At 40.3% G+C, this 27,671-nt stretch overlaps 1 protein-coding gene across 1 annotated transcript; it reads right to left on the bottom strand.

The window, feature by feature from the left end:
* Positions 1-280: 280 nt before the first annotated feature.
* On the bottom strand, positions 281-23,260 carry LOC103466912 (protein FAM110A). The gene is made up of 4 exons (XM_008412823.3): positions 22,935-23,260; positions 12,048-12,261; positions 3,390-3,724; positions 281-3,287 (listed from the first exon to the last, which is right to left on the bottom strand). The coding sequence occupies exon 4, from the start codon at positions 3,274-3,276 to the stop codon at positions 1,873-1,875; it is 1,404 nt and encodes a 467-aa protein (XP_008411045.1). The 5' UTR covers positions 3,277-3,287; positions 3,390-3,724; positions 12,048-12,261; positions 22,935-23,260; the 3' UTR covers positions 281-1,872.
* Between the last annotated feature and the right edge of the window lie 4,411 nt (positions 23,261-27,671).

Below are 27,671 nucleotides of genomic sequence, written 5' to 3'. Positions count from 1 at the left end.
TACAAGATTTCAATGATTACAATGTGGAAGGCATTTGTATGATTTGAATACAAATGCCTGCCACACTTTTTAGACTTTTGTTAAAAAAAAGAAAAGAAAGAAAACTGCCTAATTTTAATTGAACTTCACCAATTTATCAAGTCCAACTTTGGGTTGGAAGTCTGTGACTATACCATGACAAGATCCTTTAGCTGAACCCAGAACAGATTTTGCATTATAACCTGACGAAGTGAACCAAAGACTTCTTTAAAACTCAAAAAGCAGCAATAAAGACAACAAGTTAATATTCAAACATATTTTATTAATGGATTCAGGATACACCACTGTAAAGCATTTTGGACCTCTTTATCAAAGACTCTTTGGGCATCCAGTGCCTGAAGAAAAAAAAAAAAAAAAGTATATTTTGTTTTCAGACGCTCTCTGAACTGATTGCCACTGCATGCTACTGCTGATTCTGGTGTGAAGAAGAGGAAGACCCAACCAGACTGAGAACAGTTCAACAGAAGTAGAAGCAACAAACAGGAAGTTTAATACAGACTGTTTCTCTCGCGCTCCATGCGGAGCAGCAGCTAACACATCGCATCCCTTCCGTTTGCTCACTGAACGTGTCTCTGCATGTGCATTTAAATGCATCTCAGCCTGATCTCTGTACACAAAATCCCCTTTAAGTAAAAAAAAACAAAAACAAAAAAAAACATTAAGTTATGTTTTCCCAAATAAATATTGGTCCATTTATTACTATGCCATCTTCCTGAGTCATGGACATATTCGTGCTTGTGAGATCATCCTTCATCATATGACTCGCTCTTCCCCCCCGTGCCAAGACGCACGTGGTAAACCGATTTTCCAGGCTGCACCAACGCAGAGTAATCCAAGACTGCATTGGAGGCAACAAGTAAAAATCTGATAAAAACTCCCCTGTGACTGAACTGGATGTGCTGTGAATCTGGAAGCCTGGGGATCCCTTCCTGCTTTTTTTTATTTTATTTTTTTATCTTTTTGATATGACGTGCTATGGTATAGTGTATACAAACTGTTCACTTGCATGCTGACAGAAACATTTATAACAGTCTTACAGCCGACCATTTTCTCTGTAACTTTTTAAAAATATGCACATATTTGTGGAAGCTTTATTTGTAGGTTTCACAGTATGAACGTGCTTCTCTTGCTGCTCTGCTTTCAACAGTCTCTGTGCTGTGCAACGTTTTGGCAATCTGTAGCCAAACTCTGGTAGAAAACACACACATATACACACACCCTTACAGTACCTATAGGAACCTTTTAGCACCCTCTGCCTTCATTGTCACCAGCATTGACAATAATCTGTTATTGCTTGCAAATACCAAAGAAAATCAACTAAAAGAACGTAGCAATGCATTGTCCAGTTGCAGTCCTGACTTGCAGCCTTTAGAACAGAAACTAAGGGGTGCACCGACTGATCAGCCGGCCAATCAGCCAATACTCGCATGTGAAACCAATCTTATGTGATCTGGAAATCAGCTGCTGATTTTCTGTTTGTGTACCGTGAGAGATGGTAAACAAACAGACCCGCCAACAAGGTCACGTCTTCATGTTAACCATAGTCACCCTGCTATTCCCAACTTAGACACTAAAGTTACCAACTCTTCAAGGAAAACATTTGGTATTTTGCCAAAATCGGAAATAGCAGGTCAGATTCCGAAAGATCACTAAACGACCAGAAATTTGCAATCGATGCACCCCCAACATAAACTGAGTCATTTCTGTCTTTTTGTCCAGTAAAAGTGAGTCCTCACAGGAAACTGAAGACAAACTACCAGATGACCCGGAACATTGATCCCAAACGTGGAAGTAAGGCAGCAAAACAAGAACGAACAAGCCGTCATCATCAGTCTAGACGTTCGAGACGCCACTGTTCGCCTCTCTCGCCTGCCGGATGCCGTACAGCCACTTGATGACTCGTGCGTTCCTCTCGATGACCGAGATCCCGTAGGGGACTCTGTCGTTCGTCCTCAGGGGCCCGTCCTCGTCATCCTCCTCCTCATCACCGCCTCCGTACCCCCTCATCCGCTCCACATCGTCCCCGCACTCTGAGCTGGGCGTGCTGACGCTGCGGAGCTTGGAGACGGACACAATGTCTGAGTTGGCCCGGGTGAAGCGCTCCACGCCGCCCAGTCCCTCCACCTCCTCCGGGTCCAGCCCGCAGTAGTTGAAGAAGCGTTCCAGGTCAGCAGTGGCGCGCGAGTAGCGGTCGCTCAGGTCCGACTTGGAGCGGTGCAGGGATGGGTGCTTGCGGGAGGAGCCTTTGGAACTGGCATTGGAGATGCGCGTGAAGGCTGGGGAGGCCGGCGGGATGACACCCGCTCGGATCAACATCGGGCTGGGGGGTGGGTAGGCCGGAGGTGATGGCAAAGTTTGGGATGAGGTGTTGACCTTGGCTGGGAGCTGATTCTGTGATTGAGGTGGCAGTGGCGGAGGGGGGAGCTGGGAGTGTGCAACCTGACCCTGGGGGATCTGTCGGGGCCTCAGGTGGGGATGCAGTGCAACTCTCGGTGGTTTCTTCACCTCAGCATGAGGCCGAACGTCCACTCTGCGGACAGTCACTGAGTTAGGGGCATTGTAGGGGTTCTGAACACCGCGTACAACCCGTGCTGGGACAGGGGGTGGACGACGGGACAGTTCTGCTGCAGGGGTGCAACGGTTATTGCTAAGCAGGGAAGACGTGCAGGAGGAGGTGGACGAGGAGTTATTGGTACCGTGGTTCAGGGGCTTGAGGTTGTTGAGTCTGTTGCTCTTGTCCTGCTCTGCAGACAGGCTGCTGCAGATGCTCTTTACCCCTGACGATGGAGACGATGAGGAGGGGGAGGTGGACGAAGACGACTGTGCTCCGTCACATACATCATTGATTAGATTATTCAGGATATCCAGGTTGAAGGGTCTCCTTTCCCCCAGCACCTCGCTGCCTCCCCGGTTCTCCACATCAGCTGGGCAGCGGGGAACCTTCCGGGTGGTCGGGGCACCCACATTGCCCTGGGGCATCATCACCGGGGGGACAAGGGGCTTCCGGATGAGCGGTGCCTGGATGGGCGCCTGCCGAGTCAAGGCCACCTGCTGGCTCTTCACATACTTGGCCTTGTCGGCCTCCAGGCGCTCCACTGCGCTCAGCTTGCGGATTCCTGACTCGGCAGGGGGGCGAAAGTAGTTGGGACCTTTGTTGAGTATTCTGAAGGGTCTTCCTGAGGTGAAGGCAACGCCCGCCAGACGGCCATCTGAGGGCCTCAGCGTCTCCACCGGCATCACTGCGGGACCTGAAGCAGAGACGGAGGTTATTGGAGAATTCTTACGACTCTTACGTCAGACATCCCACCTCCCCAGTCTCTGGTGCCCACAGCCCATAATAACTTCCTTACCAGTCGCTGATCTGAGGTCCTTGCTTTTCTTCTGTCGCTCCTCTCCTCCTTCCTTTCTTCTTCTCTTTCCTCAGTCAAAGACTACTTGTGGGACTGGGTCAGCCGAGGTCACTGGGACTTCCTCTGGCACCTCGGTGGCGACCCACTTGGGGTGGTTAGGCAGGAGATCGGGATCAGAGCCTTAATGAAGAACTCAAAGGTCCGCAGATGAGCCAGTCGTGATAGCAGTAACACGGCAGCCTTCTCTGATCCTCTTTATGACGTCCTGCTCGTCTGCTGAAGCTTATCCGTCCAGCTGTGATCATAGGCAAACACTCAGCCAAGCTGCTTCAGTCCTGGAAAGGTAGAACAAGGAGTAGTCCGGGTCAGACTCAGATGGAGTTTCTGGTTGTTGCTCAACAAGAAAAAAAAAAAAAAAAAAAAACATCCACACACTTAGATACACATTCTCTCTCTTTCTCTCTTCACACCGACACACACAGCTCTCCGTCTGACAGACGGAGACTCTCTTCAACTCTGGAGTGGAGCAGACTGGGGGGAGGCAGAGAGGTTTTAATACTACGTCTGGCTCCTCCCAGGCGCCCAATCAAGCTGCAGGCCGGGAGTCGTGGAGGCGGGAGCCGCTCCTGTATTGGTCCGGCTCGAAAGGCACTCCAACCAATCAGACCTCTCCCCACCTCCCCTCCTCCTCGGAGCACAACAAAACACTGAGGCAAGGCTTTCATTCAAATGAAAATTCATTGAAAGGGAGAAAGGGGTGGACGGGTGCGGTGGAGGCGGGGGGAGACAACGGACGAGACAGATGCAATTTTTTACATTGACTTGCATCAAGCTCAGTGGGGTTCTATGACGACGCTGTGCAGAAAAAAAAAAAAACACAATCGCACTTCTTTGTTCGTCTCTGTGTCGGGAGGAGAGGAAACAAAGTGAAGAGTCTGTTTGTGTGTGAGCAAGTGATTCTTTAAATAATTAAACAAAGGATATTGTTATTTTAAAGATATAAACTGGTTTCCACACAGTTTAATAGTTTGTTTTGGGTCAAACACAACTGAAGTCATGAAATGCTGGTTTAAAGTTCAACAAAGGCAAACAGAGAAAGCTTTTATTCATTTATTTGTAGAAATAACAGCGATTAATTTAGGATTATTTACCGCAGATGTCAAAACTTCAAAGTGTTGCTGATATGAACAATCTATTTACTCCACCTACGTGTTTCTGGCTCTAATTCTACAGAAAAACAACTTCCCCTCCCCCAGGACAGCCGTTCTTCTCATCATTTACCACATTACCTCTACAGTTACATCACACTCAGTTAAAGGGCTTTCTCCTCCCTACCCCCGCCTCTCCTCCACCTGCAACCCATCTATCCACAGTTTAATGGGGCTTTTTTACTGCCATCCTCCTCAGCATATGAACTCATTGTTTTTTCCCCTGAACAACAGCAAATTAGAAAGAAGACAGAAAGCAAAACACATCACCACGGCATTAAGAAACAGGAAGTTGGCTTGCTTTAATTTGAGCCTCAAGAGACAGAAAAACATGTTTACTAAAGCTACGCAATACGTCCAGTTGAAGTTATCATTGGACTGTGTGCAATATCAAGACAGATTGAAAAACAGTTCACACCCATAAGCCATCAGGACATTAAATGTCACTTGGTACCATTTATAACCCAATTTTAAATATTCAGTAAATATTCGTTATTGGCTGTTATTGATATCTGATCAGCCCAAATTTTTATATTGGTGCATCCCTAGTACCTATGTTTTTAATTTGCCAACATCTCCACTACTAAATGTCTCTCTTGCTAGCAAGATGGATAAAATACAGATTATTAAAAAAAATCTATTTTGCTATAACATCCATCCATCCATCCATTTTCTTTCACCCTTGTCCCTCAGTGGGGTCGGGAGGGTTGCTGGTGCCTATCTCCAGCTAGCGTTCCGGGCGAGAGGCGGGGTCACCCTGGACAGGTCGCCAGTCTGTCGCAGGGCATTTTGCTATAACACAAAACAGTTAATCATTTGATATTTTCTGTAACTCAAAAAGTCGTTTTAAAACAGAAGTGATATCTAATTACGCATTTTGATTCAAAGTGAATTTCAAATTACTGCAACATGACTAAACTTGCTGTAATATACAAATGAAAACATCATGAGATTAAATATTTTACTTTACACTGTAAAGTATCTACATTTAGCAACACTAAATGAACAAAAAATATCTTTCACAACACTTAAAAGTTACTTTGTCACAGAAACTAAGTAGTGTAGCTGGTAGATTAAGCTTTCTTTAATACCTAATGGGCTGAAACTAGCAATCCACACAGTTAGAAATCAAGTCTGACGTCTCTTCTCAGAGAAATTCTACACAATAAAAGTCCATATTTGACAGAGTTTCAATGAGCATCACAACTGTTGGCTCTAAATACCTCATCGATCCAAAGTGATGAACGTGATTCAAAGCAAAGCTCAGACATGACCTTCAAAATACCAATCTTGCTTAAGTTCATAAGTTAGATTATGAAGAAAGCTGGTTTGAAATTTCTTAATGCTCAACAGATCTCTTCCTCTAGTGTGCTTGGTGGTTTGGATGAAGCAAGAGGAGAACTTCTCTTTCAGTAATGACGACAATTACTGAAGTAGGTTTGGATAAGCCTGAAGAGCAGGAATAGATTTAAGGGAACTTAGAAGGAAAGGAAAGGTTTCAGAGTTTACTCTAGCTGTTGGGAATTTTCAGCCGAAGGAGGAAAATTGGTGGCATTATTTCCGTTTGTTTGGACAACAGCTATCTGAAGATTATTCTGCTCATCAGGAATGTAGTTTGTCTGATGACTAAACTTCCTAGTCAAAAACTGGTTTCTATTAACATAGCAACCTCTGAATTCCTCTTGCCTTAAGATTTAAATATAAGTGGAATTTCTCTTTAACACAGAATCCAGTGAGCTGAATGCAACCATCAAAAGTCTACAATTTATTTATACTTTTCATAGATGGTACGAGAATCCTGCTAGTGAAGGAAAATTATTCATGGATTTCTTCATCAAGCATATCTGTGAAAGTGCAGCTAATGAAGCTGAAATACCGACGTGACATTCTACTTGACACACTATTGGTTGACGTTTGGAAAACATCTCAGTCCCTGAGACACTTGAAAGCTGAATGGGTAAAACAGAACTTGCTTGAATCTGATGGTTGAATAACCTCAATAACAGGCTAAGAACAATATATTTGTTATTGAGCTCATATGTCTATTTAATCGCTAATTTACCAGCAAAAAGGGATTTTGAATTTAAAATGTTGCTTATTTTGTCAGCATACTTTTTAATAAAATACGATCAACTACAAACTGCAATTCTCCATTGTTACTTTCTTTTGACAAAATCAGCAATCAGACTCCCTGATGTTGGCAAATTATTTAAACAAATGAAGGACTAGATGACACATTAGCTTAAACCCATCTGCAGATAACTTTGACCCAATGACTCGTGCATTATTCAGAAACTGTTTACTTAAAAGGTAGTCATGAATAGAGAGACAGAGCACCATTTCTCATTAAGCTGCTAAATAAATTCACCCCATGTGGAGATTAGGTTTAGTCTAAGTATTTAAATGTGAAAGCTGTAGAGCTATGAGCATGCAAAATATCTCCAGGCTGGAAAGTCGTTGCAGCTGAAAACAGCAGCTATTGTCATTCGTTTTCTCATGAAAAAGGGTCAGACAGCTAAACGGTTATCTCCGCTAATGTGTGTGCAAACAACACTGCTACCCCACTGATCAATAGACCACATTAGCACCAATCAGCGTGAAGCACAAAGAAAACAAAGTGTAGAAGCATTTTGTGCAGCCACACAAACACACACACACACACACACAAAAACGGTTGATGTCTCTAAAAGCATCAGACCGCAGTCCCAGTCCAAGAAATGACATCTCTTTTCCACAGTGGAAACTTCGATTGGTTTCCTTATTATAAAAAAGTGTGATCTACAGTGGTATGAATAAGACTGCTTTTTACATTTAGTATTTCCAACCACTAACTGTGGTTGGTGGATGGTGGCTTATGGTTTGTGTCTAACAGTGAATGTAACAATGTGGAGGGCAGACGATGTGTCAGAAAGTGAGTGGGAATGTTGCAAAACAGCTTAAATGGAGCAATAATAAGATGACATACCAGCTGGTTTTAAGGTCAAAGTTAGTGAGAGAATAAAAAGAAAGTAGAAACGTGAGGGGAACGGGTTCCTCGACAAAAATCATGTAATCCTGCACAAAAAGTGTTCACACCCATTTAAGGACAGTCAAAACATGCAGAAGGAGCTCTACTCAACTCCATGTGTGGTGGAGACCCTGAACACACCATCACCATGGTGACAAATGGTGGTGGCAGCGTCAAGCTTTTCGTCAGGAGGTGTTGAGGACAGCTGGGCAAAGCAGATTTTTCTCTACATGTGCTAAGTTAGTAGCGGTAAAGGCCTTGCAGGAGAAACATCATGATAAGGTTGTATGTCTGCACCAACTGATCGGACAGCTGATCGGCCAATACTTGCATGTGAAATCGATCTTATCTACCACTGCAAAAGTCTAAAATAGATGTTGTCCCTGTTTGCTCTGCTGTGAGAGGACTGATGGACCTACCCACCAGGTCCCATCTGCATGTCTGCCATTAACAATAGTCAACCTACGTTTTGCCAACTTTAGCATTATATTTTGCAAGAAAAGGTATAAGAAACTGTATAAGCCAAAGTCAGAAAGTCAGGCTTTTTAAAGATTGGGAAATGCCTAGAGAACTGCAACTGGTGTTTTCCAAATCTCAGCTGTTCAAACAGAAAATGGTACAAAGAAAATTGGTTTCTTGGGTACCTCAACATTTTTGGACCTTTTCTTCATCACATGTCACAATTAAATAACTGTAAGATTAAATGTGTAAATATTGTCCAAAACAGTTTATTGGATCATATTGACGTAATTTCTTCCACTAATATCATTGAGTGATTGACCAGAAAAATGCAATTGATGCAGCCCCTAAAAGGTTAAGGGAAAAAAAGCAAACTTTGAAAAGCGGGGTTGAATATTTCTGGGAACAGTTTACTTGGAAAAAACAGAAAAAGAGGATGTAGCCTTCTGACGGTCCAAACAGTGAAGGCCTTGGCCAAGATGAGTTCATATGTGTGTATTCTGTGACGCCAGATTGTCGGTCATATCACAGCGCCCTTGGTCCCTGCAGACACTGATCCCCCACCCCAGTCAGCACTGAAAACAAGAGAAGCTCCGCCCCAAAGAGTTGTCAGAAATGTCCTCTAATCACACGTGGATTTGACTGGAGGAAGTCTGGTCAAGTTTGATTACAATAAAAAAAAGAAAAAAGAAAAGAAATAGTGAGAGACCATTTGCTCTAGAGTTTCTAAACAGACTGAGTGACCTGGTAAGTTTGTTAGCAGTGACTTGTGAGGGTTTTCCCCCGATGGACGAGGCAAGCAGGAAACATTTTACAACAGCATGACGATAAGAAAGAGAAAAAAAAAAAAACAAAAGGTGCTCAGCTATCTAGGTGTGTTTGCGTCTTGCAGGACGGCCCTGTTTTTACGGGTCGTCTATTTTTGGCTGCTTGCCATTTTCCAGGGAAGATTTCAAACAATACACTGGAAATGTTGTCTTAAAGATTGCAGAAGAATTTATCTTCAGCCTGACAAATGCAATATAACAAACACTGATGGGGGCTTGGAACTAGCAGTAAAGGAGCGGTGTCGATCAGTTTTGGAATGGAAACGGACATAACAGCGTACCAAACATCACCGACCCGTTATTGGAAACTTAAGAATTAACAGAATAGAATCACTTAAGACAGGTGGTGCTGACATCACCTTTCTAATTCTCATCATGCCTGCCATATTCAAAGCTCTAACTAAGCCCAATTTGAATTGTTCAAACCAGGCTCCATTTTATCTTGCCACTCATTATCCTACAGGGACATCCTGACTTCAACCAATGACAAACTGAAACAAAGAGTTCAAAAGGCTATCCGCCCGTCCCTTTAAAGGAAATTTAGGTGGGTGGGGGAGGGGCATGTCGGGGGGTCCTGAGACGTCTAATGAAGACAGACAGCCCAGCAACACGTCTCATTGTCTTGGCCTGGACACACTGAGCTGTGAACTCATTTCCTGGAATCAGAAATGACCAACATGCATAACTAACATGACCGGACTTCAGAGTTATGCAACTATATTAACCGCAAAAACAACCACTGAACCACGAGTCAGTTGTTTTAGCCCTTAAATCTCCCTTTGGCAGCATCCCAACTCCCCCACTTTGTCCATCAGTGCCTCCATCCCCCAAAAGGTGGGAAAGGATGCAAACAAAAACTTTTCGTGTTGTACAGCGTTTGATGCATGCACCTATTTATAAATATTTTATTGAGTTGGTTAGAAGCGAAAGGAATGAGGACAATTTTAGCTTAAGAAACGATTAATGAAGACAGAGAAGGAATTTGAAACGATCGTGCCTTTCAAAGCAAATTCAAAGAAAAATTATTGGGAAATCTTTTTTTCTTACTTCTCGTGACAAAAGGTTCATTGCAGCCTGATATTCAGCAAGATTTTGCAAAAGAAGAAGAAGTGGAACTTGGAGAAAGAAGAAGCCAACACGATAATTGTGTTAGGTTATTTCACAATACTGCCCTGCTGTAAGGCCAGAAAAAAAGCTTGATCATCTATGAACAGCTGGTAGAAACTCAAAAATCAGATTTTTTTTTCTGATCAAAGCATGCATCATTGCTAAGCATGGAGAGGCCTCTGCAACAACATTCTTCAGTGTAACAGTTGTTACAGACTAAATACAGACAACTTTCTATTTTAATAACTTACCATCTCTTTACCTTCTTAAAACTTTTTATGCTGCATTAAATAACATTGATGACATACACATCCTGGATGCATGGCACAGATAATCAGCTAAAACTTATTGCAACGCAAATATTTTTAGGCAAAACATATTGCATACATTAACATTGCAATAATAATGAATATGAAGCCTACTGTGTTTTAATCTTTTGAGTTTCTACTCCGTCATGGAACATGCTGGCTTTAGAAATGTTACAGATATCAATTTCAAGAGAATCGTTCACTTTAGACGTGAAGAAAAGTTGGAAAGTTTAATGTCCAATTCCTGCCATTTTTTTTCCTTCTATTTAGAAAATAGAAAAAAAAAATCATCCTGGTTTACACCAACTTTTCTCTCTCTCATCTAAACAGTGTCACTTTGCCTCTCCTCCAAATAATTACACACCTCTGCTGCAGGAAGGCTAGAAAAAATGTTTCGAATGATCATAGTCGGCTAAAATCAGTATCAAAGCTTTGCAAAATCAGATAAGAAATTGGCTCCAAATCAAATGATGCCGTTTCACAACTGTTTTGTGTTTGACCAAACAGCTGAAGCATGCAGTTTATTCAAATCACTGCCAGCATCAATGTTAACGATTTTAGATGAAAGCAGATCAGATACAGTTTTGCATCGAATTCTGTTTTTACATTTTCCCAGTGATGATTCTCAAAACCGAGATGATAAATCCCCAACTGATCTGAGAACAGAGTTAGCCATACATTAGAGCGGGAATGAGTGGCTGAAGGCAACTACTTTCACCTCACTTAGCTGGAGCTGATCCACAAAGATAACCAGAACACGCACACACAAGCACACACACATGCACTGACTTTGACTGTCACACACCCGGGGGCATAAAGTACACATTAAACTCTCGGTTTTATGCAGCAGCTACAGCACCAGAAGGCAAACAAAAAAAAGAAAGGAGAAAAACAAAGACTTTTCTCTTAACGTGGTGAGAAACATTCCAGAAACGAGTAATCACATACTGCTGCCGTGACTCAGATCCAGAACAACCATACACACAATCACACACACAGGAAGAGAGAGTGGTCACCAGGATGTCAGTGTTGGATTTATGATTAAAGTGTGTTACTCACAAACGCGCGCGCACACACACACACACACACACACACACACACACACACACACACACACACACACACACACACACACACACACACACACACACACAGGTCTCATTCTCCTATAGTTAACCCATTGTAAATCCTCTCTTATCACAGACAGGTGTTGGCAGCAGAAACAGTTTCTATTTGTTTTAGCCAACAGTCTGATTAACTCTTCCTCTTCAGTCTAAAACAATCACATTATGCGGTATGAGAGAAAACTTTTCCTTTCTAAAACATCTTCTCAGTGCCGTGTGTTCGTCCCATTGGTGTGCAGCGCCGCGCTTCAACCCGTTACAGTCGGGAGAATGAAAACCTGCCCGACTTTACAATTCACATCGGTATTTTTAGATCTGGTATTCGCAGAGAAGGACAAAGAAGTCCAGTCAGCGCGCTGAGAAGCATTACAGCTACTCATACTATCGTAGACATTTTCAGGTGCTTCTTGGGGCGCATTACAATAAGTTTAAATGCATATTTTTTTCTTGACGGACAGAAGTATAATGCAAAAAAATCAATAGATGACAAATTAAACTAATTTAAAGTAGAGAAAATAGCAACAAGACGGCCCCTTCTTTTAAGTATCTAAACTCATATCTACACAACGGATGCACAGCTATCTGCTCAAACATGCAGGATATAGAAAGTGTACTTACTCTAAGTAAACAAGCCGTGAAGGCAGCTCTGAGGAGTCCCGAGCTTCACTGAGGGAAGCAGGTAACAGTGCAGCTTTATAAGTACCGTCGTGCCTTCCTGTGGAGAAAGTGTTCAGGCCAAATGAGGAGCAACCTGAAAAGTTTCCCAGCTCCTCAGGCTCCAATCCACTCCTCCTCTTCCTCCGCTGGCTGAGGAAGACTCCACCCGCTCTGCCTAGAAGCAGGAAGAGAGGTAGGGAAGCAGGAAGTGAGAGCTTTAACAAGAAACCACATGGTCCTCCCAGCACTTTATTATGATCCGGCCCTTTGTTGTTTTATTTTATTTTTATAATATTTTTTTTAATAGAAATGATTTTACCTTCCTTATATGGTTTACTTCATTTTACCTCCTGTGGCAACACTGTTGAGTTGAAAAGTATATTGAGGGCAACAAAAGATTGATTTATTTGTATTATTTCTTATTAAAAGTTGGAAAAATGTTTTATTTTCATCTGCACAACTAACACTAGAGATATTAATTTTTCAGGGTCTAGCAATTAGTGCCATTTTGCAGCACAATCAAGTAATTATGTTAACTTCATTTGGTACAAAAAGATTTACATAATCAAATATGACTTAGAAGAAATTTGATTTTGTCACCTAACATCTCCTGCTCTTTTCTGAAACTGCCTTCAGGAAGTCATTACAACATGGCTCCTCTATTAACCCTTTAACAACATTTTTACCAGTGTTTCACTTCGAAGTGGCTCGTATAATGAGCTCAGCAGATGCGCAGTTCCACAAAATGTTTGTCAATTGCTGCTGAAATGGACATTTATGGAGGATCATTTGTGGCATAATTACTTCACTTCTGCTTTTGATCTCAATTAGTAGATAAAAATATCAGCGTTTGAAGATAACCTTTGTGTTAGTAGAATTCTTTCTTTGTCATCAGATTGTCTCCCAGACATTTGCCTGGAAGGAATCCAACTAACACACTTCTAGCACTGAGGGCTGTAAGTTTATCTGATCAAAATGAAAAAAGCTGTCAACACAATTAGTTGTTCAATAACCCAACAGTCAGAGTAGCTCACTGAATGTCAGAAGTCAGAAAACAAGCACTTTCATATTGGCATGATTATATAATGAACTCAGGGTAAAAAGTTGGAGTGGAGTCCAACTAAATATAAACAAGGGAAGCAGTGAGTTCAGTTTGGTGGCATGTTTATAATGCCGGTAAACATTTAGCCATTTCCCTTTCCAACAAATTTCTTTGAGTCGGAAAGAAATTCTAGGAAAGAAATGCACTGTGAGGCAGCTGATGAAGGAAGGGGTATTACTGTAAGCACAGTGTGGTCTGTATCCTGCTTTTAAAACCTGGAAGCAGAGATCCAGGAAGAGCTTTACTAATGCAACACATTTAAGCAAGTAAGCAATTCCTTATATGGTGCCTCGTTCAGATATACAAACTTCAGCATGTTTTACTGAGATGCCATGTGACACACCAACAATACTTGATACTTAATTGTAAAGTGGATGTTTCTGGATCCTTATTGAACCCTGAGAAAGAGGTAAGGCAAGGAAAATTTAGTATTGGTCATTTCTTAAACAAACAATTTAATAAAAGTAATTTTTATAACAGAATATACCAGCCTTATAAGCCAGTAGGAAAAAATGTATTGTAGCGCAGGGCATTCTGGGGAAATACAACGAAAACAAACGCTCAAGCTTGTTTTTTTGCCAAAAACAAGAAAAATCCTACAACCAATAAAATCTAATGCTACTCCATTTTTGTTTACATTTCATGACGCTCACTGTCTTCTTCAGAGGTTTTTGTGTTATTTCTTACAGTGGTTCTTTGTGCAGTATTAGGTGATGCATAACTGAGTTTTCATGTGGATGAAAATATGTATTTTCCCAGATATCCGGCTACATGTTGACTTGGCTTCAGATTCTGCGGCAAGACTTGAAAATTGAGTTTCTAAACAGGCTCTGGAGTATTGACTATTTAGCAAAGAATAGACAAAAATGTCTCTAGATGGCCAAAAACAGGAGACACGTAGGTCAACAAAGTTGCAGCTTCAACAAAATGAGATCCTAGAACTCAGAAAGGCCAGAAACAAATGCACGTCACATACTTGGCTTCAAATTTACACACTACTTTGTGTTTGTAACCCGTCACATAAAATCCCAACACAATATAATAGCTTCAGCAGATTTTTTTTCCTGCACACAGTTGGTGAGCATCCCTCCCTCCTTACAGTCCAAGCATTCAGCGCTGCTTGTTTAAAGGAGTCAGCAGGGAGGGGTGGCCACACTCACCTCCCTGTGGTAAGCACACATGTACTGTACATTCTAACACAGAGATTCAGGCACTGCACCCCCATCTCACCCCGACAGTCTTAAGTCAAGCCCACATGACTGCAGTGGTCAGTCCCTCTATAGAGCCAGAAACAGCGGGCGGATTTCTCCTGGACTCTTTGCTAAGCATGAAAATAAAAGCAGTGGTAGAGCCCAAAAAACTCAGCGGGAGTAGATAGTTGGTATAATAAACATTTCAGCTGGGTCAACAAATTCCGACACACCACCTATGGTGCCAATCAGACCCCGTCCTTTCCTTCCTCCCCTCCCTTCCCTACAAATATTGAAAGAACAACATTGCATCGCTTCACTCCTTCAAAATTCCAGCGTCCTATTGGGGCTTTTTTCCCTCATCTATTATGAACGCTACAATACTTCTAAGCTGGTGGATATTTTTTTTAAGTCACAATACTTTTGTAAGTCTCCTAGCAGCAGAAACGTAACTCCATGGGAACATGAACCTTCTGGCGGAGACGCAGCGGAGGCAGGTGGATTAAAAGTATTAGTGTGAGTGTGCAGTGCCTTCTCATTTGGCCAAACACTTTGTGATTCCCAACATTTAGCACACTCACGTGCCTACCTACCCGTAAAGTGATGAGTCAATATTGACACCGCGATGGAAGTTTACAAAACATGCACACACACACACATTAGTGCTCTTTTCTTATTTCCCTTCCTTGATCCGTCACTTGGTCTTTTTATAGAGACCACCATAAGAGAGTGATGGGTATTAGGTTCCTCTGGCTCCTTTCTCTCATACCCAAATCATAATCTCTGTCACGTTGTGCACACACACACTCCAGAAATGCAAGGCGCGCCAACATTGCCACTCACATTACAGCATGCCTCCACAGGCCCAGTCTGTGACACCCCACATCCTTGTTGGGTTGAGAAATCAACCCACATCAAACTGGAGGAAATGTCCTGGGAAATAATTGTTAAAAGAAGAGACAACGTCAATATCTCTTCCAATATTAACGTCAGTGGAAAAATAACTTGCGTGAGGACACGCAAGATGAGCAAGAGTAGTTTAGGAGCATGTGGTTTGAAGACTAACTCTGAAATTATGCTACGTATTTGGCCATAAACCTGGAATTATTTCAGGAATGATAATAGATGGGAGCTGGATTCAGATTTCAAGAAAGACTCGGTTAACAATGATATGCAGTGTGTGCTGAATTTCACAGTCAAAACAAATATTATAGGCTGGTTCTAGCAGAAATGTTCTTTACGAAAAAATGTTTCACAGGCCATAAATTTATATAAACAGGTAATGTAGCCAAGGAGACCCTGCTAGAAGTCTTCATTGAACTGAAGAGTTTGTTTAACAAACTCTTCAATTCAATGAAACTGAAGTACAAGAAAACTACTTTTTTGGATATTTTAGCTTGCCAAAACTCTGACAAACATTGATTTATTTATTTATTTTTGTACAGCGCTTTATGATGTCATGTCTGTGAGAAGCACTTTATAAATAAACTTTACTTACATGCCAAAACATTGTCACAAAGATATAGAGTTAAAGCCACATTCCAAAACATGATCATGTCTACCCTTGTAAAAAACCAGCCCATTGTTCCTCACTTCATTTCAGCATGGTACTAACGTCTGAAAAGATCAAAAGAAATCAGAAAAAGGTAGATCAGGATTTTCAGTTTTTGGCAAATCTATAAAAATACAGAATAAATGCCATTGCTAAAGCTACAAGCAGACTGTAAAACAGCGTAAAAAATTTACGTCATTATTCACAATGTTTCCTTCTGTTCGCTGATTGGCCTGGTAGAAATTCTCCCTGATTGAATTTAAGTTCAAGGGAAATTATAATATTATATTGCGTAGGCTACATCATACCACAAGTTCAAGGTATGAACTTGTGGTATTCAAGGGTTTTCTGGGCTTAAAAGAAAGTTTCCAGGCACTGTGCACCTATATCCAGTAAAATCAGTTCAACACAATAGAGCAACATGGATCCTACTTGTTCAAACCGTCTGGTTAGTAGGTCAGTGGGTCCAGTGAGTAGGGGGCAGGGTAGATAATGGTTAACCCAAAGTATGTCTCTAGATAACGACCTCTAAACAGCCGGAGGTTCGGATGACAACAGGGCAGAGTCTATCTCACGTGCAGAGCTGGCGCATGGCTTTATGGGAATAAAAAAAAGGAAGGAATGAGGAGGGGAAGGCTGGGATTCAAACTGTCATCTGCCTAAGAAGGGTGCAGCAAGTGAAAATAAATGGGCAAGCATGCCTACAGACACCTGCTGCAGAGAATTTGAAACCAATTAGTACATAAGTACCAAATGTTGCTCACTTAACCTGAGCAGAAATCTATATTTAGGTCCTAAATGTCTGGTTAACCAGCCTATGACCCAATTTGAAATAATGACTTAATTTGGGCTGCCTGCAACACAAATGCCACTAGATCCAAATCCACTCCCACACTAGGTGGACAAAGAGAAAGCATTAAGGGAGATCTGTTCAGACGTATAAAACTGTATTACATAACACATTAAAAAACTTTTATTCAAGTAGTAGCTAGACCAAAACCTGAAGGATCATAGTGTTTTGGAAGGACAAAAGTGAGGGCCACCTGTCTGAGTCAGTATTGAGTTCATCTAAGGATCGTTGGCAACAAGACTGGCCATCCATACGTGAAGAGTCGGCATGCGAGGTCTGAGCCACTGTAGAACCAGAGACTAAAACCTGCCAGGACAAGTAACGCTGACCTCATTCCTCAGCAGGAGGCTCGCCCAGGCTGCAAGCATCCAGAGGACTGAAAGGCTGGAGGGAACTTCTGCAGTCAGGAGACTGGGGAATTCAGGACAAATATAGCTTACAGACTTAAAGCTGATGAGTATTCTCCATCCAATCTCTCTGACTAAAAACTATTTTGCAAAGAATAGGAAATGAAATGACGGATGTGCAAAGCTAGTTGAGACATTCCCTCAAAAAAAATAAAAAACAGCAGTTGTTAGTAAAATGTACATCTACAAAACATCAAATCAGGATGGATAGTAGATACATCACACAGAGAATTTTATTGGAAAACCTCAAATAATTTTCAATTCACTTTACACTAATGTTCTTCTTTGTATTGGTCTGTCACATAAAATACCAAGAAAACAAGGCCGAAGGTTAACTAAAAAGTTAGTTGCCTTAATCCTAAAGTGCTAATCATTCCTTATTTGCACTCACACTCAAGCAATACATCAGCAAAAGTGGAAGATAAAATGCTAACTTCAATTTAAAAAATATCAGGTCTTGAGAAACTACCACCCTCAAGCAGCAATTTAACTTTGACTTTATAAATTACATGTACAGACATATCGTATGTATGTATGTTTATATCTTGTTCTCTATTCGTGTTTTACTCTGTTCTTCCATGTTTCTTGTTCGAAAAAAAGGTATTTGGAAATAAAAGCAGGAGAACATGAGGACAGGAAATGGAACTACAGCAGAATTTCATCCACTTCAAAATAAGAGCATGAATATAAACGACTACTTGAAGATCTCTCTAACATCCAAAACTTCAACACAGATGTTTAACTTTGCTTAACTGAAAGTTTACAAAACCACCAACTAAATTAGCACATTAGAATTTATCCAGAAAAAGCTATTTAGGTGATGATGAATGCTTTCAGTTAGCAAAAGTACCAAATGAAAAATGTGCTCCTCTATTAGCACATTCACAAGCTACTTTGTCATTTAGGCTGTGCACCCACACAGATCCGCCATTTTAGGGCGACCAGAAGCAATCATTTTTGTGTTGAAATTTATCAGATTTATGTTATAAAATGTACTGAGCTGTGTCTTTTTTGAAAGAATGACTGCACTTTCCTCTCTCCATGTAACCCATGTGCATATTACTCTCACAAACAATACGCATGACAGTACGCTGACGTTCTGTTTTTAGCGTCATTCTGTAGCAGTGTTAAAGCTCCACAGATAGGCCCGGCATGCTTACTACAGTGTTTTCTGTGATGCTGTCGTGTGGACTGGATGCAGCATCCTGTCCACATGACAGTCTTCATAGTTTTTTCTTAATTTTCTTCTTGATTGTTTACTTAAAATTTGGCATGTTTGTCTCCATGTGGAGGGAGACTGAGTTGACAAAATGTGTATAAAGCTCCAGGGGTCATAAATACTTTTGCAATCTGCTGGATTTCTGCACTACAGGCAGAGGTACAGTTAACCACAAACAGACACAATGACGCCATCCTGCCTTGTGATGCATTTTTAAAAACACATCACTAATCCAAATCTGTCATAAAAGATGTGAAAAATTAGTCTGTGGTGTTTTCCAATTAATCACACATTTTTTGTTACACAACTGACTAAATGAGCAGACAGAGGTTACAGGCTCATGCAATCACATTATACTAGGTATTCCAACTCTATAACATGAAAATAGGTGGGGTGATAATATAGCTGAGATTATATGTTGTAGCTTTTCTGTCTGTGCAGTAACTCTACTACGCCAAAGAGGACGTCTCCCATGAACCTAAATTAGAAAGGATTCCCTCTTTTTTTTTTTCCAGATGAGCTAGATTCAAAAACAGGGCATCACCACAAGGGAGGACCAAAATACTGCAGGGTAAACATGAACAGCAATATGAAAAGAAAAAAAAAAAAAGACTGAGACAGAAAACCTCACTTCCCAAACCTCAGACATGGTGACGGATAAAACACTGTAAAAAAGTTGTAAATCTTAAATTCTTTCTTAGCTGTGAAGCTTAAGAATTGAAGCAGCCAAAGAAAAACAAAATAAAAACAACTTAATGAAGCCCAAAACAAAATAAAAACTAGGTATGCACTAGGGCTGTTGTGATACAATGATCTCACAATATGATACACAGTATTCTGCTCACAATACCATATATATTGCGATATTCAGCAAACGATACAATTCAATACACTTTTGCAATTTTCTGAAAGATTTTAGAGGGACATAGTGATTTTGGTGATATTTTGTGACTGTTATAGAGTTGGATTGAATTAATTTCACTGAAAAAAACGGGAAAAAAATGGAAAAAACGATGAAATGAAACAACCTCAAGTTGCTGGATTTATACTGAGATTACCAACAAGGAAATGAATCTCAACTAATTTTTCTACAGTAAGAGAGGTTAAATATAACCATACATTTGAGTTTTTTCTATTTGTACAAAGTTTTGAGAACCACGCATTAAAGCCATATGAATATATTAGTGAGAGCCACAACTCTCTTAGTGAAGCATTAAGAGGCAGCTGTCAACATAGTAAACCTTTCTGAAGGGGTGGGAGTAGCTGGAAAGCAACAGGAAAGAAGTCAAGTGTTAATTCCAAGAAGAAATCTGTGCAGACACGATTTCCCAAAGTGCCAGGCTAAGAGGGAATATTTACTTGTCTAAAAATAAAGAAACATGTCTATTTCCAACATGGGTAGTAGTTAGAGAAACAACTACACTGCCGGTAAACTATAATCCTTCAACATGACAAGATGTTCCAAGAGCATGCTGGGAGCAAGGTCCCATTTCCTGCTTCAATCCCAGCGAATGAGCGGCCCCAGAACGGGACGCCAGTGGGTTGTGGTGGGCCTCTGCCTTGAGCCGAAAACCTCATAAGCTTCTTTCCAGACACCACCAACCCTGATTCCTTAGAGCTTTTCATTTCTATCCCTTTATAAATGGGAAGAGAAAACAAAATCTGTTTGCATTTCTCTGAAGACAAAAGTGAATAAGAATCTGTTGGTTTCTACCAGCAGTGCATGAACTCTGTCATAAGCTAATACTGACTGTGGAGTGAAAGAGAAGCCAGGATGTTCCAGAATTCCAGCAGCATCAGCAAACCCGCCGTGAAGAACGCTCCCAACACCGAAAGCTCGTAAAACACGCTCCACGCTGACACGTAGACGGACTTTTCAAGGCAGTAGGATGCGCATTCCCGGCCTGGGAATGATTAAGAATGGATATTACAAGGTGGTGTGTGTGTGTTTGTGTTGCTGTGGCCCCAGGGAAGATAATGTCTGAGAGTCATTCATAACCTCTGGTTAATAAGAGCTGAACAAGGTGACAGCTACACCATACTTTCTGACAGCGCAAGGCAGAGACGGAGCAGTTCCAGAGGGATTTGCCCAGCTTCGTCACTCCCGCTGTGTGGAAATCTTTCAGATAGTCATCAGTGTTCAGCTGACTCTCAGTCTACTGAGGAAGGACAGCTTGAGCCAATACAGGAAGGGTCATCTGAGTAATAGAAGCACATTTCAGGTTCAAACTTCCTCTTGTGACTGAGAAAAGGGAACCATTTCCCTCCCCCTGGTGGAAATACATCAACAGCTTTACTTTACAGAGGGAAGCCCATAGTGACCTTTACACCACATTCATATCCTCCAATGCACAGGTGGACTTCCTCTCCTAACGCATCACCATGCAAATACAAATACGATTAAATTGCACTTTTGACATTGGGCCAATTTTTCATCAAACTGCTAATTTGAAGGTGATGTTAGCATCCAATTTGAAAGATTCAGTTGATTTTGTTGCTCGCTATATGGATCGCAGTCTATGATTTGACAACAGGTAAAGCTGAGGCAGCATTGTAAAAGAAGTAAGAAAAACTTAATCACTTAAAACCAATGTTTTTGATCTTTTTTGCTCACAATTATGCTTTAGCGCCAATAAATGCAGGGATCTGCTGATTTTGTGTGAATTTCCACAATCACATATTAGTGGTGCCCCCAAAATATTTTTATAAGGGTGGTCAGACCAGCCCAGTAAGAATTTTAGGTGGGCACAGCTTAAAAACAAAATAAAATATATATTTATAATTTTATTTATTTATTTTGTATTCATTTGGTTATAGATTTTTACATTTACGTGGGACATCCAGAATTTTTCAAGAGGGGGCCATTGCTCCCCAACCCCCACTTTTGGAACACCACTGCCGCACAGTCACAAAATTCTAGAGGGAATGTTTAATCTACTTTAGAGCTCCAGTTCATGACCTAAAATATGGATAGCATCTACACTGCACTAAAGATTGCACGAAGATGATGTGTTGCAATTTCAAAACTTCGGGCTTGTGAATCAACTTTCAGCAGATTCAAGAGTAAAGTTCAACTTATTCCAATTTCCCACAGTTAACAATACCTCAAACATTCCTCTCAGCTCTTATCACTGTACAGTCACTTCAGGCAGTGGACAAAATATTCCACTGAGAAATAGGAATCACCTTCAGGAAGCAGACACATCACTGGCTTCACTGTAAATGTACAGTCAGACCCCTGGTTATTCTTCTCCCGGTAAATTCAGATTGAAAATAATTGTGTTTAACAAAAATTGAAAGCAAATGAGGCAGAGTAATCCCAAATGGTAAAAAAAAAAAAAAAAATGCAAAAGGTGTATAATTTTTTTTTAATTGTATGTTGTCTGGGATAGTGAAAGTAATGACTATTGTTACCAATAACTGCTGATCAGCTCTTTGCATGTATCCATTGTATTTAAACGATTTATCTTAAGAGTTTCGTGCCATTGAGGTTGGAAGGCCTCCTTACCATCACCCTCCACAGACTCAATTCAGACCTCTGGCTATTCCGCTCCATCTTTCATTCACAAGAAACAAAAAGATGAAAAAACTAAATGTTTTCTTTAAATCTAGATTTGCTACAGGAAGGGGTTGTAGAGGTTGTATTTTACTTAATATAAACTGATAAAAAAATTAAATATTAACTAATGAGATTTCTTTTCAAAAATGGTCAAAAACTAAACATTGAACTCCCTTAAGAATGACATTTTCTCAGCCGGCAACATATTGATGTGAAAGAAGTGTCTAAAACAGAAAATATTTTGCGTGCAACCTGAAATTAATGCAGATTAAGTTCACACTACTCTCTGAAACCTTTCTTCATCTAGTAAAAATGCTTAAATAACTCAAATACTGCATCTTAGGCCCCATATAAGAGCTTGTCATGCAAAAAAATGATTCGTCATAAAATCAAGAAAAATACAGAGAACCCTGACTGCAGTCTATGAAGACATAGCAGTCTTCATAGACTGCTATGTCTATGAAGAGACATAGCAGTCTCTTCATGAGACTGCTATGTCGCAGTCTTCGGTCAGAGGTTTTAAAAGGTCTGCTGCAACACAGACTGCTACAGGAAATTCTTCCTGCCCACAGCCATCATTATCTACGACTCTTTTAATTACGGCAAATTAATTGCATCTGGTTGATCCAAAGTATGGTTATGATCGCCAAAAAAACGACACAATAATTTTTATTTATTTTTTTTTGAGTGTGGTTTCACAAGTAGAGCAAATATTTCACACATTGTGGTGTTTAAAAAATCTGCTATCACATCAGTATAATCAGTCCAGATATGAACACTCAGAGTAATGCAGATGTTGACCTGTAGCTTGCCCAAATTCGTTAAAAACTGTTAGGTAGCCCGTTAAAAGCATCGACCCGAAGGCTACAAATGGGATGCTAACGTAAACGTCGTACATTACTTTCTTCACACATGTGCAATATTTGTTGTGTTCATAACTAAAATGCATAGTCGTGGGAAAACACGTACCTTTCGTTACTGCAGTTTTTCTGAGTCAAACGAAGCTGGTGGGGTGTTTTAATAAAAGTTCACCAACGTTATAAAAACAAGCTGGGAAAACTTTCATTGAAACTTTTCATGCTAGCGCGGTTGATTCCATACGCTAGCCTAAATAGGACTGCAACTATTACTTCCAGTCTATAAAATACGAGCATACAGTGTCTCATACGTATCCAACATGATATTAAATGAATATGCTACTCTAAGGAAATTATAAGTTTATAAAGAATTATGAAGTAAAATTAAAGGGGTGTCTGCGTAGAGCACCCCTTCTGTAACGCGTCACAGCTTTGGTACGGTCCGCCTTTCCTTCATTGGTCATTCGGGGCCCTTCACAATTTTTGGAGGATACTAGTGTGCGGTAACCTAGCAACTACTGTTTCTCGCGAGAATGGACACATGGCAGGCAAACTCTGCCAAAAGCATAATAGAAAACAGACATTTGAGTTCAACAGTGCTTCCGATATTTTTATTCACTCATATGCTTCTATATCTTTTGTTTTGTCTCAAATCCTAATAGTTAAGTACTATACATAAAGACTTAGCTGGAAGGTTAAAAATGGATACATTTTCCTGTAAAAGAAGGGGAGATTATTTCCTGTGGTGATTGAGTAACCATGCTTTAGTATCCACTGAGAAAATCCCACCACAATAAGGAATCAAATTACTTTCTAATAAAGAATATTATAATTGTAGGGTTGTAACGACCCCAGAAAACATCCTTAGTGATTCCACCGGATTCCTCCGGTGGAATCACTCCTTTAGAGAACTATATATGGGTGTAAAATAAATCTGAAAATATCATGCTTTGTTGGCATGTAAATTCTTGCTGCAAATTCCAATACATACCCATCTGTATATGCATGTATGCTCATTTATATCACTACTGAATGATGCACTCATATCAGGGATTGTATTGGAAGCACTTTGCCACAATCACATCATCAGAGACAAGACTTCCATAGCTAACTTACATACTAAATGCTTAAATTTAAACCTGTTCTATGTGCCATATTTGAAACAATCATCTCAATTTAATTTCAAATTAATTTGAGAGCACACAAACAATTTATTTATAAATATATTTGTAAATAAATCCAGGCAGAAAGGGAATATTTTAAAGCTAACAAATCCCACAGAGAGTCATCCAAGAAAGATTCTTTCACTTCAGCTGGGTCATAGACGTCCTTTAGGTTCTCGTGGAAATGGCCAGTGGAAGGGCTCACGTTCAACAAATGACAAAACAAACTGTGGGGATGAGCTAATGTTTTGGCAGCAAACTGCTTTAATTAACTAATTCAGGACAGCCTGAGCTCTAAGGAGAGGAGCGTTTTTCTCCCCTTGATTCACGTGTGTGCGTGCAGAGGAAACTGGTTCCCATGAGGACAAATGTTATTTTGTTCTCCTCTGAAACCCAACCGGTACTCCTTGGAGCGCTCTCCTTTGACTCAAGGAGAGGAGGCTAAACGTCTGGATGGGTGTTGATAAGAATGAGAATGATGCAAAAATTTCCACACATCAGAAAAACTGCCAAAAGCAGCATGAGATGCGATATGACACAAATTATAGCTTCAGATGCTTGCCTTACATCTTTTCTGAATCCAATCATGAGAAAAACGGTGGTTCTTATTTTCCTGTTTTATGAAGGGAATGTAAATGTTGTTCTGTTAGCACTGAGAGGTGGATAGTTGAAGTCGTAGTCCTGGTCTTTCTGTGTGGAGTTTGGATTTTCTAACTGTGGCATGTGGAAACTCACTCCCACAGTAGGAAAACATGCATGTTAGCTTATCTTGCTGCATTTCCACTGACCATATAATTGCACAATATGGCATTTTGAAAAAAAATTTGCTTAATGACAACATGGCAATTAAAAAAAAACTTTGCTTTTTGATACCATGATGAGGTGTTTTATCTTTGGTTGTATCAAAATTGGTTCATTTCGCAAAGCTGCAATGGAAACATCTTTTCACATCACACCAGTCACATGATCAACAATCAGATGTTGCCACTGTCACAAACCACGAAGAAGAAGACAACTGGAAGTAGCAGCAGGATCGTGGCATGGCATGTTTTTTAACAACATATTGCATGAACAAACTTTTTCACTTGTGATTTTAATTGCTTTTCTTATTTAATGGAAACAACGCAATTGCGAAAATGTGCTTTTTCCACAATAGTGGAATACTATTTTTATGCACAAGGTTTTGTGCATAAGCGAAAATGCAACGACTGTTAGCTCTAAATTTAATGAGCTTTTAGATTTCTGTGTTGACTGTAAAGGATTCGGCTCCCACTTGCAAATCCACTTCTGATTCTGTTCCTATTTGTTTGGGTTGCCTTTAGTTCCTTCTGTAGTTTCTGTCTGTGCTCATTTTAAATGTTGAGTCATAAAAATTTCAACTTTCTCTGACTGATAAAGCCGGTATTCACATGAAGACAGATTACTCCTTCACACTGAACTCTGTGGAAATTCCAAATGCTGCATCATGTTTACCATCGCTGCTTTTGCATAACATTTGAGCTGCAGCTTCTGCTGCATGTACCTCCTGCTGAAAACACTTCCATGTTGTGCAGGTGATACCTTAAATCTGTTTAGTTTTGGTTAAAAGCTGGCGTACACGGTGAATTGTTTAGTTTGGGTTTTATGCATGAGTAAAAAGACTGCAAGATGCAAGAGAGGAGCGCATGAAAACCGTTCAGAAAAGATTGGATATTTGAAAGCTGTGCGCAATATTTCGGTACTGCAGTGAAACAATTATCAGATGTTTACATTCTGAGTTCTGACCTGAATTGCTTGAGCAGTAAACACTATTGGATTTTTTTAAAAAAATTTTTATCCTTCAACATTAGCACTGATCAGATCTTCAAGCATTTGCTGTTAAATTCTTGCATAAAAACATCTGTGAAATTCTGTCTTCACATTGTGGTGCTTTATAGACCTATTAAAACGGATCTTTTAAAATCTACACAAAATAGTTTACAAAACCAAATTTTGCCATGAAACCCATAATTGAGTTCCTGCAGATCCACTGATCATCTTGGGATGCTTCTTCTATGCCATCTCAGACCACTAAGCTCAGATGACTGAATAATAACTTTATTATATGCTTTCAAACTAAATTCTGAACAATTAAAGGAGATTTTTTTTAATTATAAAAATAAAACTGATAAAATACCAAGAAAAGCAGTAAAAACAATATGTCAACAAGACCAGAAACCAGGCTCTGGAACCAGAGGAGTTCTCTGACCTAGATTGGCGAAAAGCAGAAACGTGCGCTATGAAACAAAGGTTTGATACAAATTCCAAGTGAAAGAAGTGTGGAACTAAAAGAGCCCTTCAGAGACCCTCCAACCCAACTGAGTACCCAGAAAAGAAAGACCTTGTTCAGAGAGACGACCAAGAAAGCAATGGTTGTTAAGGTGGAGCTCCAACGTTTTAAAAGTGCTACACTGAAAAAAGAAAATAGTTGAACCAACTTAACTGAATTGCTTCAATTGGTAACAAGTAATTCAATTAAGTTCATTTCACTTAATTTACTGAGTTGGTTTAACTTAATAAATTTAAGTCAGGCTTGCTCAATTCACTGAAGCTTGTGTCATGTCGTCAGACGTAGGATAAAAACGCGGCATTGAACTTAACTGTTTAAAGTAAAGGCAAAGTAAAAAGTTCCTTTAAGTTGAAAAAAAGTTAATTCAACTCAGAAAAGTAAGTCGTCATCATTAAACCAAAAGAATTAAGTGCGGTTAATGTAAATGAGTCCATAACAAATACACTGTTTAGAATGTGGGAGATTCCCTCAGGGAGCCTGGCATCTCCGTCTCCCACACGGCTCTCTAATGCTTACAGAAAAACACAACGTTAAAAACATGGAAACTTAGACTGACTAACTGATCAACAGTCAATATCAATCAATAATATTTAAAAGGAAGTGTCTGGCTGCTATGTTTTATCTTAAACCCTAAGGAAGTAGCAGGAGTGTATTTAGTTTTTATTAGTCATAAAAACTTTTTATTATGGCAGTAAGAGAAATAGCTTTAACTGTTATGCATAATAATATAACTACACCAATCTATTAATTCCATGTTTTTAATCTCAGACACATGAGATTAGAGCAAAAAAAATGGCTAAAATAAATAATTGCTGTTTCATAGCCCAGCAGTGAAGTTCATGAGTATTATTAGACATCTAAAAACACAAGAAGATGTGAAAGATGAAAGTTGGAAACGCACTCTGGTTTGGTTTTTGTTTCTAAAACAGCATACGGTTTTGAAAGTGAAAGCCAAACATATTCAATCTTTACATTTCCAAAGAATAAACAGAGTTAAGGATTCAAACGTGAGACAAACTTCCTCAGCTCATCAACACAAGCCGTGGCGTCTGACTGTGCGTGTTGGTGCCTTTATTTAGCGCTTCTCAAACAGAGGCGCAGACTTCCTCCTGATTTCAGTGCTATGAGGCTTGGCAGCTCCTCATTTTCCTGCTTATATAACCGTCTTATCGTTTCATGTTTGGTACCTGGGCTCCTGGCGTCAACACACACCGTCTCACACGCATACACCTTCCAAAACCAAATGCTGAAAGTGAAAGTATTTATAGAGGAAAACAGCTCGAAGCAACATTCTCGTAAAATCCCATTCGTCACCTCAGTCATAAACAATTTGGTTTCCTTACGTTATGCAACAAACCTTTGGTTTCCCTACAAAGAC

The sequence above is a fragment of the Poecilia reticulata genome, chromosome 7 (genome assembly GCF_904066995.2).
Source record: "Poecilia reticulata chromosome 7, P_reticulata-male-v2, whole genome shotgun sequence".
Classification (NCBI taxonomy): Eukaryota; Metazoa; Chordata; class Actinopteri; order Cyprinodontiformes; family Poeciliidae; genus Poecilia; species Poecilia reticulata.
Note: the sequence above shows the minus strand (reverse complement) of the source record. Positions and strands in the feature narration are given on the sequence as shown.

Excerpts from the sequence above, each read along its gene's own strand:
- LOC103466912 (XM_008412823.3), bottom strand. The coding sequence starts at position 3,276 with ATGCCGGTGGAGACGCTGAGGCCCTCAGATGGCCGTCTGGCGGGCGTT.